We start from the raw sequence: 26,996 nt of genomic DNA on the forward strand, positions 1-26,996 counted from the left end.
CTTTGAAAAAGTCTGCTACAGTTTTATTCATATAAAAGTTCCCTTTTCTGAGTCTGATACAGTTAAGCTTTCAGAAATTTGATAATGTATATGATATTATGTATCTCAAACTGAAGAAATAAGACCTTAAATAAGTTGTATTTCGATTTCAATTAACCATTTTGTTTCATTAAACTCCTTTGAGTATAATAAGAGACAATATCTCATTTCAAAATTCCAATTTAATACTATTTCTGAGGTAACTATCAATTATACCATCATTGTCTAAAATATTATATTATCAAATGAGTACAGTTAATTTGTGAAGTTGCTTTCTTCAACGGAAGATTTACAAACTCTAATTATATTTTGCTGCTTTTGAAATGATACGTCACACTAATTCACGTATTTTACTTCGCTTCTAAGGATTATCACGAGGCTCCTTTATGACCTTTTTATACTTTGCGGCACTTTTTTCTACCAACCTTATTTGAAAGCACTGTTTGTGCAAATTATCTAGAATAATATTTATTAATTTTACAGGACGTTTTAAAAATGACCAATAATTTGAAAAACTAAACGAAAAAAATGGATGCATGATTTGTTGCATTTATTTCGAATAACTATAAAACAATAGTTTTAAAATAGTTACTCTTTACAGCTATGGTGTAGCTCAAGCACAAACTTAACAGAGACTATTGGAAATATTTTAGTTGGAATCGACTGACGTGCAGTAGAAAATTGCATTTTATAGTTGTCAAAAAGCAGCGCCATCCCTTGTTGAATGTTTTAACTTTATAATTTAATAGGAGGAATTGTTTCATAAACAGTCGACAGCAAAACGTACATTTTTATCTATTTCTTTTACATTTGATTTTTCGAATTATTGGTTATTTTTGTGCCATCTGGTATCCAACCTGTTTTTTTTCTTACTTCGTAATCTCTTATGCTCGTTATAAAACTGTATGGTTTGAGGCTGTACATAGACCTTGTGTCATTAAGCTCCAACAAATGAATCCAATAACATTAAATCAAACATTTAAGCTCTCATTTTAAGGAGAAAGTTAATATTGGTAGTGAGATTCCCTTATCATATAAGAACCTCTTTCAAAACGCTTTCTGTCTCCAAAATTTGCGTTAAATCGTTACATAAATTTGCGATGATTACATAAAACTTAGCAAAAATTCCTTAACGGCTATTGAACAAATATTATCCAATCTCGAAAACGAGCAGATAGTTTCAGTATCCAAAAATGAACATTTTCGAGACCATTTTATTCTATGCACCATTTGGAACCCATCCCTATGTTACCATTAAACTAGTTTACCAAATGAGAGTCATTTCCTTTCGAAGAGCATAATAATAGAACCCCGTGTAAATAAAAGACTGACTACTTGGAAAATTATCTCAAATACCACCTAGCAGAATAAGTAGAACATAAAACAGCACAGCGGGGTGTAGTTATTCGTTCTAATAAAATACTCGGAGAATCCACGGGGAACATAGAAAATACTTTAGAATGTACGGTTAGAAAGGAGTATTGTATAGTTTTGGAAGTTAATTTTTGGAGAATTAATGATGTTTTTGGGCTTAATACGGAAAATTTTTCAAATCTTGTAGTTGAGAGAATGAGAATGTTTTACAATAGCAGATATTATTTTTACCAAACTATCTTTATTCTGAAAGAAGTGCCAAACTACAGCATATTTCTGAGTCTAATAAAAATAGATTTATTGTTCTAAATTATTTATGTGTAACTGATATGGAGAAACCTGCAGAGATGGAATTTTTTTTTACGTAAGATGACATCGAACTTAATTTTTAAAAATTGCACTATAAAAACTTGTATCATTACTACCCAAGGGAAAAAAAACCTTCGTAAGTATCGTTGTATCTTAACATAGTGTTGTTGTTGTCTTCCTAGTATTCGTTCCAAAATATTTCCAATAGTTAGAAATTTTGAAAATGTGTTCTGGCGTTAATTCGGTTTGGAGCATAGTCTGCAAATATCTGGTTGCTTTGTCTTGTGATTTCTTCTTATCCTTGAAGTATGCTATGCGGAGTCTTGCTATTGAGGATGAAAGGTTTCTATGATAATCTAGATCTGGTTTGCGGGCATATCAGCATGTAGAGTAATATCTGGTGGTCATGTCTTGATATCTTCTTGTCATTGAAGTGTCCTGTACGGAGTCTTGCTATTGAAGATGAAAAGTTTCCAGAACAGTTATTTTTGGAATGGTGTTTTCTTTAATTTGCGTTTGGCAATCACATTTGCATATTTAGAGTTGACTCGGGAACGCATCTAAGCCTTTGTCTTCTTTAGAAAGGACATCTGCACATTCGTATACCTCAATGTTCACATGAGCAATAATAAACTAAACGGTGCATATTTTTTCAGAAGGTTGTTTATGCTTTAGATAAAATTTGCATAGTCACCGACTCTAAGTATAGTATAACGTCTATCATCAGCAATACATTATCACCAGCTATTATCAATAGTCTGCTAGAGAAAGGTCATAATTTTTTTTTAGATCATTTTATTGCTTGTTTGCTGTCACGAGTTCAAGATGTTGCCGTCAGCTCTTTCTGCTATCTAAGCAGTCGAATGCAATTTTATTTATAAGTTTGATTTTTGCTAAGGCATCAAAAATTTTCATTAGTTAAATCTTACATGTCATTTGGTTTCAGTTTTTTTCGTAACGTTGAATCTTTTTGCTGTTGTTTATTTTAAGTTTTTCCATGAATATGATTCCAAGAGTCACAACCTCTGTCTCAAAAGTAAGTGTGAGAATCACACATCAATAAAAAATATTTTTCTTCTGACAGAGTATCATAAACATGTCGTTAAGCTCTTAAAAATATTTATAAAACACTTTTGTAAAATATGAAATAATAATATTTTTTCTGTAAAATATTTCATTCTGCTTTTTAAATATTATCTTCTTTGATTGCTTTGTATTATTTTTCATCTGCTAGTTGATAGCACCCTGAAAAAAAAGTTTATATAATTCCTGAAAATTTTAGTAATTGAGAATGGGAGAATTGTAAATTCTGGCATTGGTTCGAATCCCTTTAAAATGAAAAACGGTTCACTTTATTCATTCATCCAAAAACAAAACATCACGGAAGTTAAGTAAATAGAGATTTGATGAATTAATGAATGATGATATATTTGTTGAGTTCAATAAAACAATGCAAAAATACTTTCTTCAAAAGATTTTCTTTTACAAGTTCTGCATATTTGCAAAAGAAACAAAAATTACTTTAATTTTAAGCCATCCTAAAAGAGATTTCAGTAATTATTTATCTCTAGTTTAAAGATAATTGACCAAAAATAATGTGCACCCTTCTATAAACGTGTACTTTAGCTTATGCGAGAACAACGCGTTTAAACAAAAAATCTTGTTAATTTAATTGAATGGCATAGCAGATAGTTTTCGGTTTGGAATTCTAATCAATTGTTAAAACTAACGTGACAGCCGAATCGACCATAAAATTAGCATTATCGACCTCTCCGGTCTTCAGTTTAACGATTTCTTCCTTTCCAGTAGCCATTCTATTTTTTTTCTTTCAATCTAGAACATGTTAGAGCGAAACTTATATTTCGAATTCCTCTTTTACTCAATTATGTCTTTGATGCTGAATGGTAAATTCAGCTTGTTCTTTCTTCTTTTGTGTGTTTTGGTAAACATTCAAGAATGAAAAAAGAGTTTTGATACAAGTTAAGAAAAGAGTAAATGCACAGAAGCGGCAGAAATAAAAACTATTTTGGTAAAATGCAGTAATCGATATTCAAAAGAATAGATTTTCGAAATAAAGATTGATGAAAGAAACTGTTGTACGGTTGAAGAATTTCTGAAACTTCTATATTTTACCTTATCGCTTGAATAATTAAACACATTATCGTTTGCATAAAATAAACGTCAGGTTTATTCAAATGTTACAATTGAGGGATGTAGTTCTGACTTTGAATTTGTTACTCTGCTAAATCTTTACAAATGTTTTTTTTATTTATATTAGTCGCTAGTTTAGTTAGTTATTAATAAAGACTCGGGATCTCCCAAAAAATCTTACTTAATGGTGTTTTTCAAAGCTTTTTCGACAAGGAAAATTAATATATTTTTATCTAATATATCTTCAACTCAAAGTAAAACAGTAAGTTTAAACTTAATATACCATTTTTTAGTATCAGGGCTTTAGAACAAACAAATCCTTTTATTATGTACAAAAAAAAACTTTTAAAGCTTTTTCAAGACCGATGTGGCTAGATTTTTTCAGCTTTAATCATTTGATCTTTGGCGCAAATGAGAAATTTATATATTTTACTGACTCTCTAATTACAAGCAAAAACACATTTTTAGTACTTTTAATTATGAGACACAGTAATAGTTAGTGAAAAAATCTGTTAGATCATTGGAATTATATTTGTACTAAAATATAAAAACCAACAAAAAAAGAGTTTAATTTTTTTTCTTTCCTATTCAAAAATTCATCAATAATTTGTTTTTAAATATAAAAGAAATTTCAATGATGAATTACTATTTTTTTTATCTCTAAATAAGTACAAAATTGAGAAAGTATTGTTTGTAAGTGAGCCTTGTTTGGAAGATTCTAACTTTAACTAAGAAAAAGACATCGAAGTTTCATACTGTATTTCCTAACCTTAAATTATTAAAATGCTCAATATAATATTTTTCACCTATTTTGACCTAAGTTAATTCAAAACAATGAAAAAAGTGTGAAAGATAGGTTTAATAAAAATTCTACGTCAAAGGGTCAAAAAATTAGCAATAATCCATCCAGCTGAACAAAGTGACCAATGAAAAAATTATAAAATCTATGAATAATTCTCAAGTTTTGCAAATTTTGATATGCCCAAGAAATACCACGTCGGAGTAACTTTCTAAGCATTAAAAATAAATGAATAAATCACAATTTTCTTATCATAATTATGTTCTACGTAACGAAATACAGTAGTTGATAATACTAGAGCTTATTCAAAGCTTAATTGATACTTAATGATTTAGAAGTTCATATCATCAAAAAAGGGAAGATAAAAAATTCCTCAATTAAACAAATATTAGCTCAGAGAATTTTTAAAGTAATGATTTCGTCAAAAATTAAGTTTTTTTTTATAAATTTTAAGCATCTATTTTTTAATATATCGAAAAAGCTAGACACATTATCAAACATATAGATAACATTTTAGTTAAGATTTCACAACATTTCTGAAATCTCCAACTTATCACATCTTACTATTATATAAGCTAGTTCTTTTCAAAAAATATTTCTCTTTGCATATTTTCAATGTTTATCTTTATTAAATTTTCTTTTCCAAATAATATATTATTTCAAATATTTTATTTCTATACCATAGAAATAATAATTTTTCAGCTAAACCTATTGCTCATGATTGATTGTTTTCAGTTTTGTTTACATCTTCTTTCACTAAACCTATGTATCTATAATGTCACAGAATACATCAGGAATGCAAACATTCTTTTGAAATAACATACACATAAGGTATGTTATTTCACAAAAAATACCCTTTTTAGTAAAATATATGCTTCTATTATTAAGTCAAGAATGGTATTTTAATTAAATATTACATTGGAGGACATATTTTTTGTTGTATTTATATAAATATATGATTTTTCCTGATTCGGGTGGGGAGATTTTTAATCTAAAATTAGTTATGCTTCTAAAGCTTGAAATTTTTTGATTATGCTTTTGGTCCATTTTTTGTCCAAATATAAAAGCACAAAAGCATTATGCGTAAAAGGTAGTTGCGTAAATGTTGCAACACACTTCAAGGGGAGTTAAGGCATAGCATCAGGATTAAAATTGCATAAAAACTCATGACTAGAAATGTCATTATTCCTGTTATGACTCATTCAGAAGCACATTAAGAAACAGTTCATTTTAGGGATTTGCCCTTATGGGCGAATGACAGCATTTCTGGGCATGAATTCCTAGAAAATTTTAATTCTGATGATATTCCAAAACTCCCAGATGTTTTTTTAAACATTTATGCTACTCCCTGTTTTATATCATGTTTTCATGCTTATATATTTCGGCAAAATATAGTCAAATGTCATTTTAAACATAAAACTGTAGCTTGAAGAGAAAACCAATTGCAGATTTTGAAATAAGCGATACAAAAGAATCTAAGATATGTTAAAAATTCTTCTGCAACAGAAAAAAGAAGAATATAGGTACATCTACACTAATACAATCTCAATTCCCCAGTATATATGAACATGTCAACTTGATTATATCTAGGGGTACCTTTTCATAGTTGAAGGTAGACATCATCGATAACAAACGCCCTACATTGGTGACCTGCGGACGTGATATGACGAGACTAACGCATCCGAGACGTCCGCTTCAATTTGAACACGCCTACTTCGACAGATGGTCCAAATCGAACAGTTGACTTGCTGTTTGTGACAGTGACATTGACCTCCTCGAGCTGCTGCTTCTCAAGTCTCGATCACACACTACGGTCTGTACATACTCGACTGCTGATAGCAACACAGGAGCGACCACGCACACAATCGTGATCTCAATACATTGTTCTATTCAGTGATCTTATTACAGCTCTATCGGCTTCTCACAAAACAACAATGAATAAACTAGTGGTATCCATTTATTGAGTTCCATCATGGATGAAATTCTGGTGGTGGAGTATTGTAGTGTGTCTACCACTAGAATAAAACAATTCCAATTCACTAGTATATAAGACGTGTTAACTCGGTCTTACATTGGAGTACCTTTTCAAAGTTTTTTTTAATTATTTTTTTATTTTTTAATACCGTCGTTGAACAGCTGACCCAATTTTTGGGTCTATGACCACTAATGCTCAACTCCGTAGCTTTGTAATTGTGAGCCCAATCCAGAAGAAAAGGGAACTCCTGGATCAAGTATAGGAGGAAATTTGCCTTCGTGGAAGACTTTTTGATGGAACTAACCCGCATCTGCGTTACATGGAGAGGAAGACCACGAGAACCTCCCATGGTTAGCGTGATGGAAAAGGAAATCTAACCCATCATCCGTCTACCACTGAGGATATTTCAAATCAGCCCTGTGGTCGGTGCAAGCCGGATGCGGATTCGTACCAACCAGCTATTGCTGGGATTTGAACCCGGTTTGCCTCATTAGAATTCGAACGATCTATCCTCGGAGCCATCGAGGCTCTCTTTTCATAGTTGAAGACACCATGTTCAATAACACTCGCCCTACAACAAAATTATAATAATGCATATTCCAAAAAATCCATTCTTTATAGTAACTTTATATGCCTCTTTCCATAACAAATATACAACTCTATTCCTAATATTTGTTTGCTATTGCACAGAAATAATAGTTTTCCAGTGGAATCTATGTCTGATGATTGATCTGGTTCAAAACAAAAGTGACATTATTGACCAAGTAATCACACAGAAAAGCCCTTCCATTTCTCAAATTTATAGGACGGGTAAAAAACATTACTGTCATTTGTAAAGAAAGGAATTGTTATTCTCGGCGCTGCTCTATTTCAAGGTGTTGTTTATACAAGAAACTTTCTCTACACACTATTTTTACCGAGGAAAAAAATATTCATCGCTGAAATAAAACTTTTTACTTTAAAAAGATTCTGCTTTAAGCTCTGTGTTTCCTAATTTGAAAATAATTTACTTTAAATGATATTAATAAAATTTTAAATTGCTAAATCTCTCTCTTTTTTTATTACAATTGAGGTAAAATATTCTAATAAAATGGTAAAAAAAGTTTCAAAAAAAATTGCTATAAAGATATATACATCTTTAAAGATTTTTCGTTATTCTGAGATTATTATCTCATATTTTGAGTTGCATGATTAAATAAGTAGGTAATTAAATATTTATAATAAAAAGTTGATAAATATTTTATTTTAAACTTAAGCATTTAGACAATTATGTTTATTTCAAAATTTAGAATCTAAATTCGAAAAAAAAGAGTAAAGTGCAAAGTTTTTTTTCTTTTTTTTTAAAGTTGATTTAGATTTTTTATTATTATTTTTATTTTCATCTTTTTTTTTATTTTTTGAAGCTATTGTGTTGAAGCATGTAACCGAGAAAACAATGCCGTAAGCAGTCTTTTACAATTTAAATATTAAATTATCAAATAATAATGCTTAGTAGCACAAATTTAAATGTTTAATTTTATGAATAACCATCTAAAAACTATGTTTTTCTCAAAATCTAGGGCCTAAATTAAAAAAATTCCAAAATCAGTTTTTTAGTTGCTTAAATTGCTTTTGAAGTTACTGCTCTATCAAGAACTGCAATAATGTATCAATTGTCTTAACGTTAAAAACAATTTAGCAAGCAAACTTCTAATATTTAAATATTAAATTGATAGTTAATAAGCACAATTTGACATTTTAATATTTTGTTTTGAGAATAATCATCAGAAAATTAAGCTTATTTTTAAATTTAGATCCCTTAACTCGAAAAATATGTTAAATCAGTTTTTTTAGTTGCTTAAATTTCTTTTGAAGTTATACTGTCTGATCAAGAAATAGTAACGTTAAAGAAAAAAAAACTTCGTAAGCAAAGCTGAAATATTAATAAATGCTAAATTGATGATCAATCGACACAATTTCACATTTAAATGTTTAATTTTATACACAGTCTTTAAAACTCGTGTTCTTTAAAAAACATGTTCTTTAAAACAATTTGGTAAGCAATTTTGTAATAGTTAAATATTAAATTGATGGCTAATAGGCGCGATTCGAGGTTTTAGTATTTTATTTTATAAAAAATCATCGAGAAATTAAGTTTGTTTCTAAGTCGAGAGCCTAAACTCGAAAAAAATATATAAAACCAGTTTCTCATTTGCATAAATTGCTTTTGAAGTTGAGATTTCTTTTGAAGTTATTATCTTATCAAGAACTGGTAACGTTGAAAAGAATTTCATAAGTATACATTTAATATTTAGATATTAAATTTGTGATTAATCGACTCTGAAAAAATTTTCTTTTAAGTCTAATCCTTAAGAAACATGTACTTAGTTTCTAAATCTAACCTAAACTCAAGAATTTATCCTAGATACTAAGTTTATTTATTCTTTATTTATTAATTTTTGATGAAAACTAAACTGTCGTATGTAATTGAAATTGTTAATTTAGTAACTACCTCCGAAAAAAACCAAGATAATATAACTTAATTCAGTAAACTTATCGTGCATCTGAATAATCCAAAAATGTGTTTGAAAAAATAAAAAATAGCTATCATTTGCGGTAATTTCAGAAATCTACTCATTTTTTTTATTCCAAGAACCATTTATAACAAATAATTCCGCTTTCAAAGAAATAATTAGCGCAAAAATTAAACTCTTTATAAATTTTATGCCATTTAAAAAAAAATTCGGTAGAAAATAGAGGTGGTTCGTTGTAAAAGGTTTAATATTATTTAAAAAAAGATCTGATTTGTTGTTAGGTTTTAATAGAAAGATAAAGCTGATTGAGCAATAATAAATTACAACAGATTAACAAACAATAATAAATAAAACCAGGTTTATATAAATAAAGCTAAATCTTTATATACTGAGTAAAAAGTACTGTTAAAACTACTAGAACATGGTATAACTTACCGACTTTCTGGCTCGATAATCATAACAAACAGCTCGGTAATTTTTACCGAAGTGCTTTGGTAATGACTTTGGTAAAATCAACAATAACCACTCTAGTGCAACTTAAATAAAGTACTACTACTTAGTTACAAAACCATTTCCTTTAGGTTTCTTTTCCCCCTTTAGAATCTTCTTGAATAAGATTGTTTCAACTTTTATTTGACTGATAAAGTAACCGATTTAGTTCTAAAATTTAAATTATTTTAGAAAAAATATTTTTAGGATACATTAATTATTTTTGAAAGTGCATTAAAATCGGATATATGCAAAAATGTTTTTTTTCTACTGAAATTATAGGAACAAACTAATTTTTTTACATACCTCCCCCGAGAAACATAAAAATGTTTTAAAAGTAAAGAAAAATAGGAAGACACTTGTAATTAATCGTAAATTCCTTTAATACCTTCCTCGTATTAAATGAAATATATATTAGAACACTTATCAATGTTTCACACCGTATCAGGTGAAATGAAATCATTTTCAACATGAAAAAGGTGTTAACCGTTTGACATGTTTCGACCTGTCTTGTCCAGATGTTACCCTTTTCAAAATCGATGAGATGAGAAGTTCGAAGATATTAGATACTGATACGCTTAGAACTAAGTCGTAAAAAATCGCTGGCCCACTCTTTCACCTTAATGCTTGACGACAGAAATAATCCATGAGCCACTCCAATGATTGATATTAATGGAGATATTAAAAAAAAAGAAAAGCTGAAGATTTATTTCAGTCATAAAGAAAAGATAAAAAACTGTTCTTATCCTTCGAAGGTTTGGTGTTTTTCCTGCAGCTAAAATATAACTATTTGCGACAAAACTAAAGGCGTGAAATTCTGAAAGATGGACCTGCTTCTGTCATTTTTGGGGAAAAAATTGGTAGTTTAGAAAATATGATTTACAGTAAAAGCACGATGTAACGAGTATGGCATATTGCACCATGTTTCGAAGTTGTTGCCGAAGTGCTAATTTTCAAAAAAACGAAAATTGTGTATTTACAGTAAGTTTAGAATTACTAACTTTCAGACACTTCAACAGACATTATTTTTAGGGGAATTCCCTTTTGTGAGGAATATTATTCGTATATGAGGATTGACTATTATATTAAAGGCTTAAAGTTCTGAAAGATAGATCTGTTTCTGTCATTTTTGGGGATAAAGTTGGTAGTTTAGAAAATATGATTTACAGTAAAAGCTCGATGTAACGAGATCGGCATATTACGCTATGTTTCGAAGTTGTTGCCAAAATGCTAATTTTCAAAAAAACGAAAATTGTGTATTTACAGTAAGTTTAGAATTACTAACTTTCAGACACTTCAACAGACATTATTTTTAGGGGAATTCCCTTTTGTGAGGAATATTATTCGTATATGAGGATTGACTATTATATTAAAGGCGTAAAGTTCTGAAAGATATACCTGTTTCTGTCATTTTTGGGGAAAAAGTTGGTAGTTTAGAAAATTACAGTAAAAGCTCGATGTAACGAGAATGTCATATCACGCCATGTTTCGAAGTTGTTGCCAAAATGCTAATTTTCAAAAAACGAAAATTGTGAATTTAGAGTAAGTTTAGAATTACTAGCTTTCCGACACTTCAACAGACATTACTTTTAGGGGAATTCCCTTTTGTGAGGAATATTATTCGTACATGAGGATTGACAATTATATTTATTTTTGTAATCACGTATGACATGTGGGAAACGGACATTATTTCATTTTATTCCCTCCTCATAATCTTACTCTTTATAATCGTGATTATAAAGCAAACATGTAGGCGACCACCGGGCAAGTTACTTTCCGCCATAAAAAAGAAAAAATCCTACTATTGTTAGGAATCCTGCCACCACACTTCAAAAGAATATGCCTTTTGTTGTATTTATACTCAGAGATGCTCAAAATAATTAAAAAAAACGGAAATGGCTACCAACTAAAATTTGCATATATTTGACAAATGCTGTTACTTTTTAAAAGGTTTAGCATGACAAAACTATAACATAGTTGCGAATTATATAAGCCTTTGAATTATTCAGAAACAGTGGTGGATAAAAACCTAATAAATCGAATTTATTAAACCAAGAATCACACATTAAAAACAGTACCCCTCGAAAATATTTATCCGCTGTTCGGAGCAAGTTGACATCTCTGCATGCTTACCACACTCATTTATTACCCATTTTGACACTATTGTAGTTGAAATCATCAAACAATAATGAAAACTTTATATAAAAAGCTAAAAGTTATATTAAGTGGAAATTCATGTTTCATGTTTGTTTTTTATTGCAATTTTGACAAAAAATATATACAAGATGCTTATAATAACAATCTTGCAATAACGATGATTTCATCTAGTGTTGTGAATTGCTCTTACTGTTATAGTAATCGAAGAGTAAAAGCAGGTCAGGCTTATAAATTGTAAATATGTATCATTGTATATCATTGTAAATATGTATGTAAATATGCATAAATTGTAAATGTAAATTCTAAATACGTATATCTTTTACGAAGTCTAAATTATTTGTTTTCAAATTGCACTAAAAAGTATTATTGTCTGATTTCAGTTTCTAAAATGTCTAAGAAATTTAAAAATTATATATTATAAAACCTAAGGATTTAAAACACAGTATTAAGCATTGATGCAAGGAAAGACAATATACATTAAATAATATTACACGGAAATTATATTGGGTTTTTATGTAAAGATTTCGTAGCTCAGGTTATGTGAAAAACTTGTTTTGAAGATAATCAACTAAATGAAGTATAATACAGACAAAACTTGTTATAGATAACTCTTAAAATATTATTTCGTTATCGATGCAAATGTTTACGATTTTGTGTGGCATTTTATTTTTAAAGGTGTATCGAGACTTAGTTTTTCTTATTTAGGTTATTATTATGAAATTGATGGATTTATAAATTAAATTTATAAGATTGACTCTGCACATAAATAAATCGTACACGTAAATAAATACATTATAATCATATAATGATGAGCTTGAGATTAGGAAATTCAATTGTTATTTAATTTTAATCTTCTTACTACTAGGGAAAATCATTGTCGGGAAAAAAAATTAGCAGTCTTTTTTTTGTGCACGAGATATGTTTCCAATTCAGTATTACCCCTCAAAAATTATGGGAGATAAAAAAAACTGTGGCTTGGGATATACTTGATTAAAGTAAAACATGATGGTATCTTTTGGTGTACAAACTTTAAAATTACCAAGATAAATTGGAGAAAACAACTAAACAATGATGCATTTTACTCTAATCATAAGAATCATTAAATTTCAAGATTCTTTTTTTAAGGAAAATTGTATTATTAAAGCAGTTTGAAGTGATAATGTTAAATACAAACCGACGAAGTTTGATTTAGATATGTATAGACCAATAGTAATTTAATTTGTTTTTGTTTACATACAAAATGAGGAAGTTGTTGGTACAGTAGCATCCTTGCATAACAAAAATCTATTCAAGGATGTTTTAGTTGTAACGGCTCTTTCAATATTACGTAGATTACTGTTAGATGAGTCTTATAGTTTTGCGAAAGATGTATTATTTACTTTTGCTATAAAATAGAAGTACTGTCTACGCAAAATCTTTCCCAATCAGCCCTCAAAACAAGCATTGCTCAATTTTTCAATGACTATATAATTTAAACGACTTTTCAATGACTATATAATTTAAAGCAGGGAAGGAACGATCTTAAGCGATAGAGAAGAGGTGCTGAACAGATGGAATGAACACTTTGACCATCTGTTGAATGGTGATGAGGAAGAAGACGAGATAGCAATAGACAATTTACAGATGCATAACCAAGAAATGGTTACACCTCCAACGTTGGAAGAGGTCATCATGGGAATTGACAAATTAAAAAACAATAAAGCTCCTGGCCCTGACACCATACCATCTGAATTAATAAAAGGTGGGGGAATGGAGGTTGCGAAGAAAATATATGATCTATTACTAATTATATGGGAACGGGAAGTAATCCCAGAGGATTGGAAAATTAGTTTGACTTGTGTAATTCATAAAAAGGGAGATGTTCTTGAATGCTCAAACTATCGAGGAATTAACTTACTCTGCACGAGCTATAAGGTATTCTCAAATATTTTATTCAATAGACTTACTATGTTTTCAGAGGGAATAATAGGAGAGTATCAAAGTGGTTTTAGAAGGGGAAGATCAACTACTGAGCAAATTTTTACCATTCGGCAGATATTGGAGAAAACGAGAGAATTTGGAATTGATTTGCACAACCTGTTCATTGACTTTAAAACCGCCTATGATAGTATTAACAGAAAAGCTCTGATCATGGCAATGAGAGAATTTAAAATACCAGAAAAATTGGTGAGATTGATTAACCTAACACTAAGTGAAACTAAAATCATGGTAAAAATACAGAATTGTTTATCAGAGCCATTAGAAATAAAAAATGGTGTGCGACAGGGAGATTCTTTAGCCTGTCTCCTCTTTAATCTAGCATTAGAAAAGGTAATAAGAGATTCAAAAATCAATAACAGAGGAACTATATTTAATAAGTCAATACAATTGTTGGCTTTTGCTGACGATATAGGAATTATTGCTCGAACACCAAGAGCACTTGAAGAGGCCTTTATTTCTTTAGAGAAAGAGGCCCTGAAGATGGGTCTAAAAATAAATGAAAATAAAACTAAATATATGCCTTGTACTAAAACAGCCCACAGGAGTACCCATCTAAAAATTGGGGGACATTCATTCGAGGTAGTGGACAGCTTCACGTATTTAGGCTCTGAAATAAATAACAGGAACGATGTAACTGCAGAAATACGAAAGAGAATCACAGCAGCAAATAGGTGCCTTTATGGATTAAGAAAGTTTTTAAGATCAAATGTAATCAAGAGAAAAACAAAGCTGTTATTATTTAAAGGCCTCATTAGGTCAGTTTTAACATATGCTTGTGAAACATGGACATTGACTCGTGCAGATGAAGAAATGCTGAGCATATTTGAGAGAAAGATATTACGGTGCATTTTTGGAGGAATTAATAAAAACGGTCAGTGGTTAAGAAGATCAAATTTAGAACTCTATCGATCATATAATGAACCAGACATCATAAGATTCATTAAGGTCCAAAAGATAAAATGGGCAGGCCACTTAGTAAGAATGGAAGAAGACCGTATTGTGAAAAAGATTTTTGATGCCCGGCCGACAGGAACACGTAGAAGGGGCAGGCCAAATCTCAGATGGCTAGATACCCTGGAGAAAGATTTATCTATATTAAAAATAAAGAATTGGAAGTCCATTGCCAAAAGAAGGACAGCTTGGAAAAAACTACTGGAGAAGGCCAAGGCCCATCCTGGGCTGTCGAGCCAGTGAGGAAGGAAGGAAGGATATAATTTAAACACTGACCTCTGAGGGTTTTCTTTTCGGAAAATAAAAACAATTTCAATGAAAATATGAACTCTTTCTTACACTTTTTTGAAAGTAATTTTCTTTCAATCTAAAGTTGTAGCAAAGTTACTTCAAAATCTGTCTACCGATTAAGAACTTAATCTTCTCATAAACCACCATATGCGGAGAAAAAATGCTTCTTTTTAATATTAAGAAGTCTATGTTTCAATTTAGTTATGTCATAAATAATATTGATGATATGAATCAAATAAAATAAGATATGTATTTATGTTCATGGAAAAGTATTGAATGGGGATAAATAAAACATTATATTTTTATCAACTAAACTATTATCATCATGGAAATGTTTTACGCCATGTAATTTGCTAAAAAGATTGTCCAGCTATTGATTAATTTTCCATAGAGTGCGTAATAGTAACGGTAGTTCAAGGCTAAATTTAGAGAATGTGATCACGCAACATAAATACTTTGGCGTGATAAATGTAATAATATGAGTTACTTTCAAATGTACATTTTCATTATTAACATGTTTTTATTTCGTTTTAGACATTTTTAAAACTAATCTTTAAACATTTCCACCGATAAAGTCATTTGCAATTTATAAAATCGATTTTTTTTTTTTGCTATTTTCATACGAAATTGAAAGAGAATTAGCGAGCATCATCAAATAAAAAGAAAAAAAAACTACTAAATGTACACGATGTATATCAAAAACTGACATAGTGTCCGTTTTTAAAAATGGATGTCGATGAAACATGGAATATATTGCTTCTGCGACATTAAAAAGAAATCTGAAACAAAAAAAAAGCTTTTTAAATTTTGACCATCAGGTAAGAAGGCTTGTATGAAAAGTAAAAAAAAATTGATAAGCACAATTAATTTATTCATATAATATTTTGAATGTTCTCTCTTTTTACATCAAGCATGGCAACCTAGAGGATAGAGCACTCGCCTCCCAATAACTCAGATACCAGCGATAACTGGGTGACACGAATTCTGCTCCCGGCTCAAACCGGCCACAATGCTGAAGTAGTAAAATATCCCCAGGGGTAGACAAATCATTGGTTAGAATTCCTTTGATATCGGGATAACTTTGGGCGATCCTCGTGGTTTTCCTCTCCATGTTACACCTCTCCATGTTTCCTCTCCATTACACAAATGCGGGTATGTTCCACATATTATTCTTCCACAAAACTAGTTAGTACAAAAACTTGATCCAGGTGCTCTGGTTTATGTCTTGGATTCAAAATTACAAGACTATGAGTTTCGTTAACCCAAAAATGGATAAATTGTTCAAAACTGGTTCCTCAATAAATTGACAAGTGCATGTCCAAAACGTGTTTACTAGTTCAACTATTACACGGAAGTTTTTTTTTTCTTTTTTTTGTAGATCTATTGAAACATTATGGTGTGTTATGTCTACTCAATTTATGTCTGCTTAATTTAATTGAAAGCCGTTTCTCTTCGATATTATTTCGATATTCGGTATTATATTATTTATTCTCTTCTTCAATTATTTCCTCTGCAATGAAATAGTGCAGACTGACTTTACTAAACATGAAAATTGCTTTATTAGGTGAAATATGAGTTCTTAAATTGTATATTTCGCTTTACGCCACGATCCCTATAACACGGATATTTAAATTTACCTTGATTAAACTCACTCAAAATCTGTTCTGGTTGAGGCATGCCAATGAAACTTGATGTATGTGTAGGCCATAGAAAATCTACAATAGAAAAATTAGTTCATATTTCAGTTAACAGGTGGAGCTTATTTTGGATGAGAAAGTAGTGACGAACATTGGCACAGTTCTTGGAAGACAAAAATCAGTACCATGTTAATAATTCAGCACAATGTCATTTCAGAAGAAAGAACGAACTTTTTTCCGATCAGAGCCACAGCAATCTGCATATTGTACTTGCATTACCGCTGTCATGCTGTTGCAATAGAAAGTCAACGTGATGCAGTTGAAAACTGGATAACGCATTTTGTGTTTTCGCTGGATAAAAATGGAATATGCACTGAGTTTATGCTATAATTAAATAAAGTTTTGGATCTCCAAAGTAAAAAATCTTGGTTGTCTACATTTGAATTAGTTTCTAATGCATATTACTTTTCTCCATAGACTGTATAACGTGTGTATCAAATTTTATTGCCATCCGTCAACTAGAACAGACTCTACAAGGATATAAATAAACCTTTAATTACATTATGCATTATTTAATTACATTGCCAAGTTTCATAAGTAAACCAAAGTGAACTCAATAATAGTCGAAACAGGATGACATTAATTTTAATCACTTAACATTATTAAGATGGAAGGGATTTCAAGAGCTCTTAGAACAAATAAACGTTTCTAATGTGTACCGTTTGTAGACTATAAGAACATTAAAAAAGCCGAGAGATGATCTGCATTTACTTCCTGATATGGAGTAATGATCACATTTGTGCAACTGCAATTGCATCTTAAGAACTGAAATATTTTATAAATTGCTTAAGGAACAAGGTTCATTTCTGATCATCAAATAAACCTTGTTCATTTAAGAATTCATGTTCAGTTAAAAAAAAAACTTGTACATTAAAGAAATGTTTTTTCTTAAATAAAACTAATCAATTAATCATTGTTTACGACTATATAAGCAAGGAAACATTGTTTATTAGAAAAACATTGTTGAGTAAAAAAAGTCATGCTCAATAAAAAATTTGTCTATTAATGAAAATTTAAGAACGAAACTCGTTCTTTACTGGAAACATTTTTATGGGTGAAACCTCATTCATTCATTAAAAAAACTTATTAATTAAAAGAACCTTGACCATTGAGGAATTTAGGTTTATTAAAGAAACCGTGCTCGTTAATGAAACTTTTTTCTCAAAGAAAATCTTCTCATAAGAAGAACTTTGTTTTTTTAGAAAGTCTTGTTCAAATTATATTGCTTAAAAGAAAAATCATTGTTTGGATCAAATAATCACATTCTTGTAATATTAAAAGTTGAACCCTGTATTAAAAGAAACCTTTAAATATTCAATTTGAATTTAAAATACATAACTTTAAAGCAATTAAAAAAATCAATTATTTTTCCCATCAAATTCACAGCTGAAGCCGTGTTCACACAGATATATAAAGCAAGATATATATTTTTTTAAGAATAAAAGATAATGCTTGGAGAAACATGCCTTATCTCTTTTATGTGTCTGTCACCACAATTCTTGAAATATTTCAATGACTATGAAGTTGTCTAAAGAATTGAAAGGTCAATACGTGGAAAAAATAGTGCTGAGCTTATACGTCAATCCGGGCTGTTAGCACACACTGCAAACTTAGCTGAAAGCCTATATCTTCAAAAATAAAGAAAACTAATGCACTTTCGGGGGACATTCAAGATGTAACTGAAAGAATAAATTCTTTTAAGCTTACGGTTATTTATGCTGACACTTTATGTCAAATAAAATGATTTTGCTGCATTTTTATACGATTATATACTTAGAACTTGCTTTTCTAAAAGCAAGTAAATATTTCTGCTTTTCTCCTTACTAACCGAATTCATTCGTCTGCAGAAAAATGTAATAATGACAGCACAACACTGCAATTTATTAGAGTATAACATAGTAAATTTTTCTAAAATGTTTAAAAGAATTAGGTTAAGGGATGAATCATCATATTTTAAGATTTGAAAATATACTGGTTGAAAGAAATTAAATACATTTTACTTATTTTCGCATGCTTTGATGACTGTTGTTTTTCACACTGTAAAAGTTCCTGATTAATAAATTAATAAGTTCTGTAAAAAATTGAATTAATGCTTAAAGTACCGGTACTTTGGGTGCTTTCCGTAAAACCCGTTTTTACCGTAAAGTATTATACCATAATGTTAAAATAATATTGATTTGACTAGAATAATTCAGTGATTTTACAGTTTATTATTACTGTAAAAAATTACGGCATATCAGATTTTTTTCTTTCATATCATGGCTGGGTAAAAAACTATTTTTGCGGGAACATGTGACTTTATTCGGATTTTACGGTAAAAATTACAGGCAAGTCAGAATTTATTTTTTTTACAGTAATTTTATCCCGGATTTTTTAGAGTGTATATTTCATCGCAGTGCAGAGCATTCTTAGATAGAAATAGAACCTTTCTGGTACATATGCAACACAAACCAACGTTTTGAAAGGCTCCCCTAAATACCTAAAATATCATAAATGTTAATTATTTAACAATATTATTTTATAACTTATACAAGATGGTTCGCAGTGGCCGCTTAAGACAGAATCTTTACTAAGAGTGTATAAACATTTGAAATCGCGAATTAATATCCACGCAACAAAGAAACAATAGAGCTATTGATATTTAATCAATCACTCTTAAGAAAGTAAGAACTGAAATCAACATTATCTGTATCTTTTGCTTGATGAAACTATGTGGTTGTTCCAAATACCTTCTATTTTTAGTCCTGCTTTCCTCTGTAGTGATTTGATAGATTTGGCGGAGTTCTTGTTTTTCTGGGCTAAAAAATAAATTTTCAATCCCAAAGTGTGCATTTTTTATTTGACTTTATTCATATATATATATATATATATATATATATATATATATATATATATATATATATATATATATATATATATATATATATATATATATATATATATATATATATATATATATAATATAAAAAAGCTTTAATGTGATTTTAAAGTTTTTAAATTTACTTAACGTTTACAGTATGAATGGTTTATTTGCTAATCAGTTATAAACCTTGTTGGACTTTGTGATAAAGGTTATTGCTGACATTAAAATCAACTGTACGCAATAAGATGGGTTACTTCTGTAATAAACGGAAATTTGTTTGCTGTCAGAAAATGTTATATATTTGAAATTTTTTGGTGGAAGATTGTAACTTTGATATTTCTATTTCTAAAGTTCAAACTTACGAGTTATTTAATTTTCTTTTCAGCCCTTTCTATGGTAAAAATCATGTCAGTTTGACAGTTTATTCAGACTGAAGTAACATGGCTCAAGAACTGCTCTACCAAGACAATACTTTGCAGGCGACATTTTTCGGCAACCTCACTACAGTTCCAGAACCTCCTTCTAGACTAGTTAACATATTCATCAGCTCTACAAAATCAGGTTTGTTTGATCTTCTTACGATTAATTTCTAATTCGCTTCCAAGTTTGCCAATTTCTACTTTTTATGATTGCTTTTATGGCTAAAATTGTCTATAAACTGAGAAATGCACATTGCCCAAAAGAAAAAGTGGACCACCTTGAATAACTTTTGATCTAATTAATCTTTCGATTTAGAACGATGGCGACTCCCTACATTTAGAGTGTCAGAAATGAAATTCCGTAGAAAAGTATATGTTTATACAGAGAAGTTTTAGAAGAAATTGGCCTTCCTTGAGGACTTTTCGATTGACTAACTCGTTTTTGCGTTACATGGAGAGGAAAACCAGGAATGGTTGGCCTGGCGAACCTCCCATGGTAAGCCTGACAACAAGGGGACCCGTCTATTACTGAGGATATTTTACAACAGCACTGTGGTCGGTGCCGCGAACAGAGTGCGGAATGCATATCGATCAGCTGTCGCTGGGATTTGAACTCGGCCACATCACTGGGGGACGAGTGTTTTATCCTCTGAGTCACAAAGTATTTTGTTATTGGTAAATTCATATTAATCTTATTGCTCTAAAAGGGAAATAGAACACTATATCAAATCAGCGTAAGTATTTAAATTGAAGCAACACGGGAACAAAATAAAATGTGATCTTATTCATAAAAAAATGTTTGAGTTCCCCTACGGAAATTCATTCGGTAAAAAAATCAGTTACCATATCTGTTTAAAAACAAACCTTAGATATAGTTCTGCAGCACACAAAATTGTGTGAAATAATTTGTTTCCATTCTATAAGGATACAGACTAGTAAGGTATTGTTTCGTAGAAATTTTTTTCAGTTGAATCGAATAAGACCGAACAGGAATTAAAAGGGTTTTATTTTAAGCGTTGAAATGTTTTTTTTTTATATTTACGTAAAATGTACTATTTTTATATAGCATTTATTATGAAAAAAAAATCTTATGACTTCAAAACTATCAACTTATCAACTAGAATTTTATCTCATTCAACTCAGTATAAAAGTTTTCGTCGTAAAATGTACCTTACACGATCAGATAGACCCCAGATAGCAAACAAAATTTGTACATAAGTCATACATAAAAATAGTATTATTTATGCGTGAAACAGTGTTAACTATTAGCAATATTTAAACAACTTGTTAACTATTGGTTCTATTAACTCATGAGCAAGTTAGCGCAAGAAATTACATAAGTAACAATATACTCATTACAAATTCAAATCTATACTTTTTGTATATAAGCTACTTATAACATCTAAACTATTTGTCCGATCCTTTCACGATCCAGCATGTAAAAATAACATTAGGAAAAAATACCTCACTTGCCAATCTAGAAAAATTCGATCCTCTCCCACGAATCTCCCCTGTTTTCCTCAAAATGGGGAGAAGTAGAAGGTTCTCGGGTATCTTTAGGTATCCTTTATGAGGGCATGATAAAGATTTTTGTCAAAAAATATTGGTTATTGCATTTTACGAAGTATCATTTTACGGAAATATTAAGAAAGCTTAACTGATACCAGATTGCATGCTTAAAATATTTTTTCTCGCTGTTGAGTGAAAAGATATGATGAGGTCCAGCTCCTAACCAAAATTTTATGTTTTCATTATTGCAGTTTTCTATCCTTTTTTGGAGATAAAGATTAATCGTAATATTTTACTATTTTACATTAGTTAGATTATAATATTGATACGGTAAAATGTTGAAAATAACGTATTCAAAAAATTTTACGGTATAATTGATATATATTATTTTGCTAAATTGCAAATTTGACGAAATAATAATTACAATTAATTTTACATTCACCAAATTTGCGTTTTATATTAGATACTAATTAACGTCATTAATTGCAATGAATAGAACTACAGGGTGCCCCGTAAATGTTGTGGCAAGCTTCTAGAGGAAGTAGGGCACATCATAAGGATTAAGAATTGACCGGAAATGTTATAAGGGCACTTTTCTCTTTTGAACTGTTACATAGTGTGCCTTTGAACACTTGCCACTTTTATTTATCTAAATTATCATAATTTTTTTTTGTTTTTTATTGCTTTCAGTCAGAGACTAATATATAGCCAGAGTATTAGCTGTTTTATCTTAATTTAATGATTTGACGACTCTCTGGACAAGCTCGTCTAATCATTAAATTACGATAAAAACCACATTTCTGAACCTATTTTAATGGGACTCTCGACGATGACTAATAGTAACATAAGAGCCGCGATGGCTCAAGAGATAGTTTTCGCCTTCCAATGAGGTGAACCGGGTTCGAATCCCACGATGGCTGGTCGATGCGAATCGGCATTCGGCTTGCAACGACCACAGTGCTGACGTGAAATATCCTCAGTGGTAGACGGATCATGGGCTAGAGTCCCCTTGCAGTCAAGCTAACGGTGGGAGGTTTAGTGGTTTTTCTCCCCGTGTAACGCAAATGCTGGTTATTTCCATCAAAAAGTCCTACACGAGGATAAATATCTCCCAATACTTGAACCAGCTTGTCTTCTGGATTGGGTTCAAAATTACAAGGCTACGGCATTGAACATTAGTAGTCGTAAGCCCAAAAATTGGGTCGGTTGTTCAACGATGGTTATAAAATAATATAAAATAATAGTAACATAAGAGCCGTGATAGCTCAAGGGATAGAACGTTCGCCTTCCAATGACACGAACCGGGATCGAATCCCAGCGATGGCTGGTCGATACGAGTTCCGCATCCGACTTGCACCGACCTCAGTGCCGACGTGAAATATCCTTAGTGGCAGACGGATCATGGGCTAGAGTCCCCTTGCAGTCAAGCTAACGGTGGGAGGTTTAGTGGTTTTTCTCCCCGTGTAACGCAAATGCTGGTTATTTCCATCAAAAAGTCCTACACGAGGATAAATATCTCCCAATACTTGAACCAGCTTGTCTTCTGGATTGGGTTCAAAATTACAAGGCTACGGCATTGAACATTAGTAGTCGTAAGCCCAAAAATTGGGTCGGTTGTTCAACGATGGTTATAAAATAATATAAAATAATAGTAACATAAGAGCCGTGATAGCTCAAGAGATAGAACGTTCGCCTTCCAATGACACGAACCGGGATCGAATCCCAGCGATGGCTGGTCGATACGAGTTCCGCATCCGACTTGCACCGACCTCAGTGCCGACGTGAAATATCCTTAGTGGCAGACGGATCATGGGCTAGAGTCCCCTTGCAGTCAAGCTAACGGTGGGAGGTTTAGTGGTTTTTCTCCCCGTGTAACGCAAATGCTGGTTATTTCCATCAAAAAGTCCTACACGAGGATAAATATCTCCCAATACTTGAACCAGCTTGTCTTCTGGATTGGGTTCAAAATTACAAGGCTACGGCATTGAACATTAGTAGTCGTAAGCCCAAAAATTGGGTCGGTTGTTCAACGATGGTTATAAAATAATATAAAATAATAGTAACATAAGAGCCGTGATAGCTCAAGGGATAGAACGTTCGCCTTCCAATGACACGAACCGGGATCGAATCCCAGCGATGGCTGGTCGATACGAGTTCCGCATCCGACTTGCACCGACCTCAGTGCCGACGTGAAATATCCTTAGTGGCAGACGGATCATGGGCTAGAGTCCCCTTGCAGTCAAGCTAACGGTGGGAGGTTTAGTGGTTTTTCTCCCCGTGTAACGCAAATGCTGGTTATTTCCATCAAAAAGTCCTACACGAGGATAAATATCTCCCAATACTTGATCCAGGAGTTTCCCTGTCTTCTGGATTGGGTTTAAAATTTCAAGGCTACGTGGTTCAACATTAGTAGTCGTAAAACAAAAAAATAGGTTAGCCGTTCAACAATGGTTATAAAATATAAAATAAAATAATGGTAACATAAAATTAACAGGAAATTAAAATATTTTAGAAAAATAAAAGTGCTTGTTCAAAGTCACACAAACAACATGTTCATAATAGGAAAGCGCCCCTAGCAGCATAAGATGACATTTCCGGTCATGGTTTCCTAGGTAATTCTTAATCCTTATGACGTGCCCTACTTCCCCTACAAGTTTGTCACAACATTTAGGGGATACCCTGTATAATTTGACGCTGTGTTCTTCTTTCTGAACATTTAAGAATAATTTTTTTGGTCATATTCAGTAATTCTCCTTTGAAACTATAAACAATTCAAATCTGTTTATGGAAACAATGTTTGCAATCATTTTGACTTATATAAGCGTTTTTCAATCATTTTTTGGTATTCAAATTTATTTTTATACATGTTTGGCTCTCAAATTTGTTAGGAACAACTATCTAACGAAAATTAGTCCTTTGCAAATAAATATATGCAATAACATTCTGCAACGACAATTTATTGTATAATATCTGAAGTGTACAGTGTATAAGTCTCAAATTGATGAGAATTACTATCAACTTTATGAATTATTCAGTTTCCATTTGATATTATTCAAAGTTCATTTTAATCCTATAACTCACAAAAGTTTTGTATATCATTAGTTTTCCAATTCCATTAACGTGCATGCTGTTCATATTTCTATATATTCCTTCTAATTAACTTATGCTATTAAAGATTGTAATTCCATATCAGAATTTAGAACTTGATATTAAGTAAAGATAATAGGAGAAAACGAGTTAAAAGATTGCTTAATGAGAGTTAGAAAAACTATTTTCTTAATTGGCTTGAATCGATTAGTCAAAGATCCAAAAACGTATTTTAGGATTCTTCGTTTTCAATAACATAAAATTACGTAATTATAATGTTTCTTTTCTGTTATATAAACCATTTAATTAGTCACAGATTCATTGAAAACAAAAATGGCTTTTGTATTAATGAAAAACAGACAAGAGTGTTAATTTTGTCATGTTAATATAAAATATTTTATAACTTTTTCTATTTAATGGAAGCAATTTTCTTAATGTTTTGATAATTATTTTCGTGGACTGTTTCTATAAATTTTATATGAAAAAGCATCTTATCATTTTGCCGGCATCTAGCATTTTAACAAAAAAGAATGAAAGTTTATCTTCGTTTTGAGTAATATATATTTACACTGTAAAAATCTTTAGTGTATCTTTAGTGTATCTTTAATGTATTTTAACGTGTATTGTTAGTGTATCTTAACGTGTATCTTTAGTGTATCTTAACGTATATCTTTAGTGTATCTTAACGTATATCTTTAGTGTATCTTAACGCGTATCATTAGTATATCTTAACGTATATCTTTAGTGTATCTTAATGTATATCTTAAGTGTATCTTAACGTACATCTTTAGCGTATCTTAACATGTTTCTTTAGTGTATCTTCATGTCCTCTTCTACGCATATGTTTAATTTATAAACTTATTTTAAGAGTTGGTGCACGTATGCAACCTAAGTTACAGACATTTACTTTGTATTGTCTCATAAAAATATCTTTACTGATTCTTATGTGTATCATATCTTATTGTAATTATAAACTTCAGAAATACTAAATGATAAACAAGCTGGGTGGTGGCAACTACTTTACGCCAAAGTGGTGTTCCACCATTTCAAAACTCAAGGATCATTCCTGTTGCTGTGATACACCTAGAATGCTCCTTAACGCTATTTGTTTAAGAGTTGCTGCCATCAACCATCATATTTGTTATTGAATATCACTAAAATTTATAACTATAGTATTAGATATTATATGGCCGATATAACCTGGTTGGTAGGGCGTTTGTCTCATGTCCAAGAGGTCTTCAGTTCGATCCCTGCCGGCCGAAAGACTGTCTGTGAATGGTGAATAAATGGATGAATAAATGAATGTATGAATGGGTCAGCCCTATAAACAAGCTGTGACGTGTGTGTGGGTGAAGTCGTATTCCTGGCCATAGATGGCGCCACTGAAGAGTAATAAGTGAGCCCTCTGCCTTAAATTCGCTTGGTTTTATGTAACAGGCTTGATGATACTTGACAATTGGAATTAGAAACAACAACAACAGATATTATACACATAAGAATCAGTAAACTTATTTTTATGAGGTAATGTAAAGTAAGAATCAGTAATTTAGGTTGCATACTTGATAGATGACATAGATGGTGAAACTAAAAAACAAGGAGCACACCCTCTGACTTAAATTTGCTAGGTTTCACCTAGCAGGCTTGCTGTTATTTGGCAAGTGGCATTCGAAACAACAACAACAACAGATATTATACACATAATCAGTAAAGTCATTTTTATGAGATAATGTAAAGTAAGAATCAGTAATTTAGGTTGCATACATGCACTAATTCTTAAAAAAATGAGTTTGAATATCAAATATACAGCAGAGAGAATATTGAGACGAATTCGAACTAAGCTTAATAGAACAGGAGCGAACCGAAAATATATTTTATAAAATTACATTACAAAGTTTACAGACTTGAACATTAAAATATAAATATCCTTAATACACAACAAAAACATTATACATATTTGTATGGATGAACTTTAGTTTCTGCAGATGAAATGCAACATTGATAACCACACTCACCCCCTCGTTATCGATTGTAAATAATTAAAGAGTAATAAAAACGAACCAACATTGGAATTTTTGGAAACGAAAATATTTAACGTATGGTGTAACGGCGAGTGATCTTGGTGTAAACTTTTAACATTTTTAGAGCTTAGAGCTTTCATACACCCATTAAATTGCATAAGAAATTTTCAATTAGTGTTAACTTGTAAAAAAGTGCTAACATGTAAAAATTATTTTTTTTTTTGTTCAGAATTGAATTTGAGAAGATATTAAACGTAAGATTTTACAGTATAGGTTAATTTGGAAGTATACTGGAAAGAAAATTTTTTTCACACTAGCCCCATGGGGTTAGGACAAATCAGAAAATTAATTTACTTACAGGTAAAAAGGCAAATA

At 30.8% G+C, this 26,996-nt stretch overlaps 1 protein-coding gene across 4 annotated transcripts in view; it reads left to right on the forward strand.

The window, feature by feature from the left end:
- LOC107456032 (protein qui-1) overlaps positions 1-26,996 on the forward strand; it is a 246,807-nt gene that overhangs the window by 85,916 nt on the left and 133,895 nt on the right. For all 4 annotated transcript variants that reach the window (XM_016073796.4, XM_071181411.2, XM_016073797.4 and 1 more), the window contains one exon: positions 19,974-20,149. In XM_016073796.4, coding sequence (XP_015929282.2) covers positions 20,029-20,149 — 121 coding nt within the window. In that variant the 5' untranslated portion in view covers positions 19,974-20,028. The remainder of the gene's footprint in view (positions 1-19,973; positions 20,150-26,996) is intronic.

The sequence above is a fragment of the Parasteatoda tepidariorum genome, chromosome 8, assembly GCF_982258835.1.
Source record: "Parasteatoda tepidariorum strain Cologne lab strain chromosome 8, Ptep-v5.0, whole genome shotgun sequence".
NCBI lineage: Eukaryota > Metazoa > Arthropoda > Arachnida > Araneae > Theridiidae > Parasteatoda > Parasteatoda tepidariorum.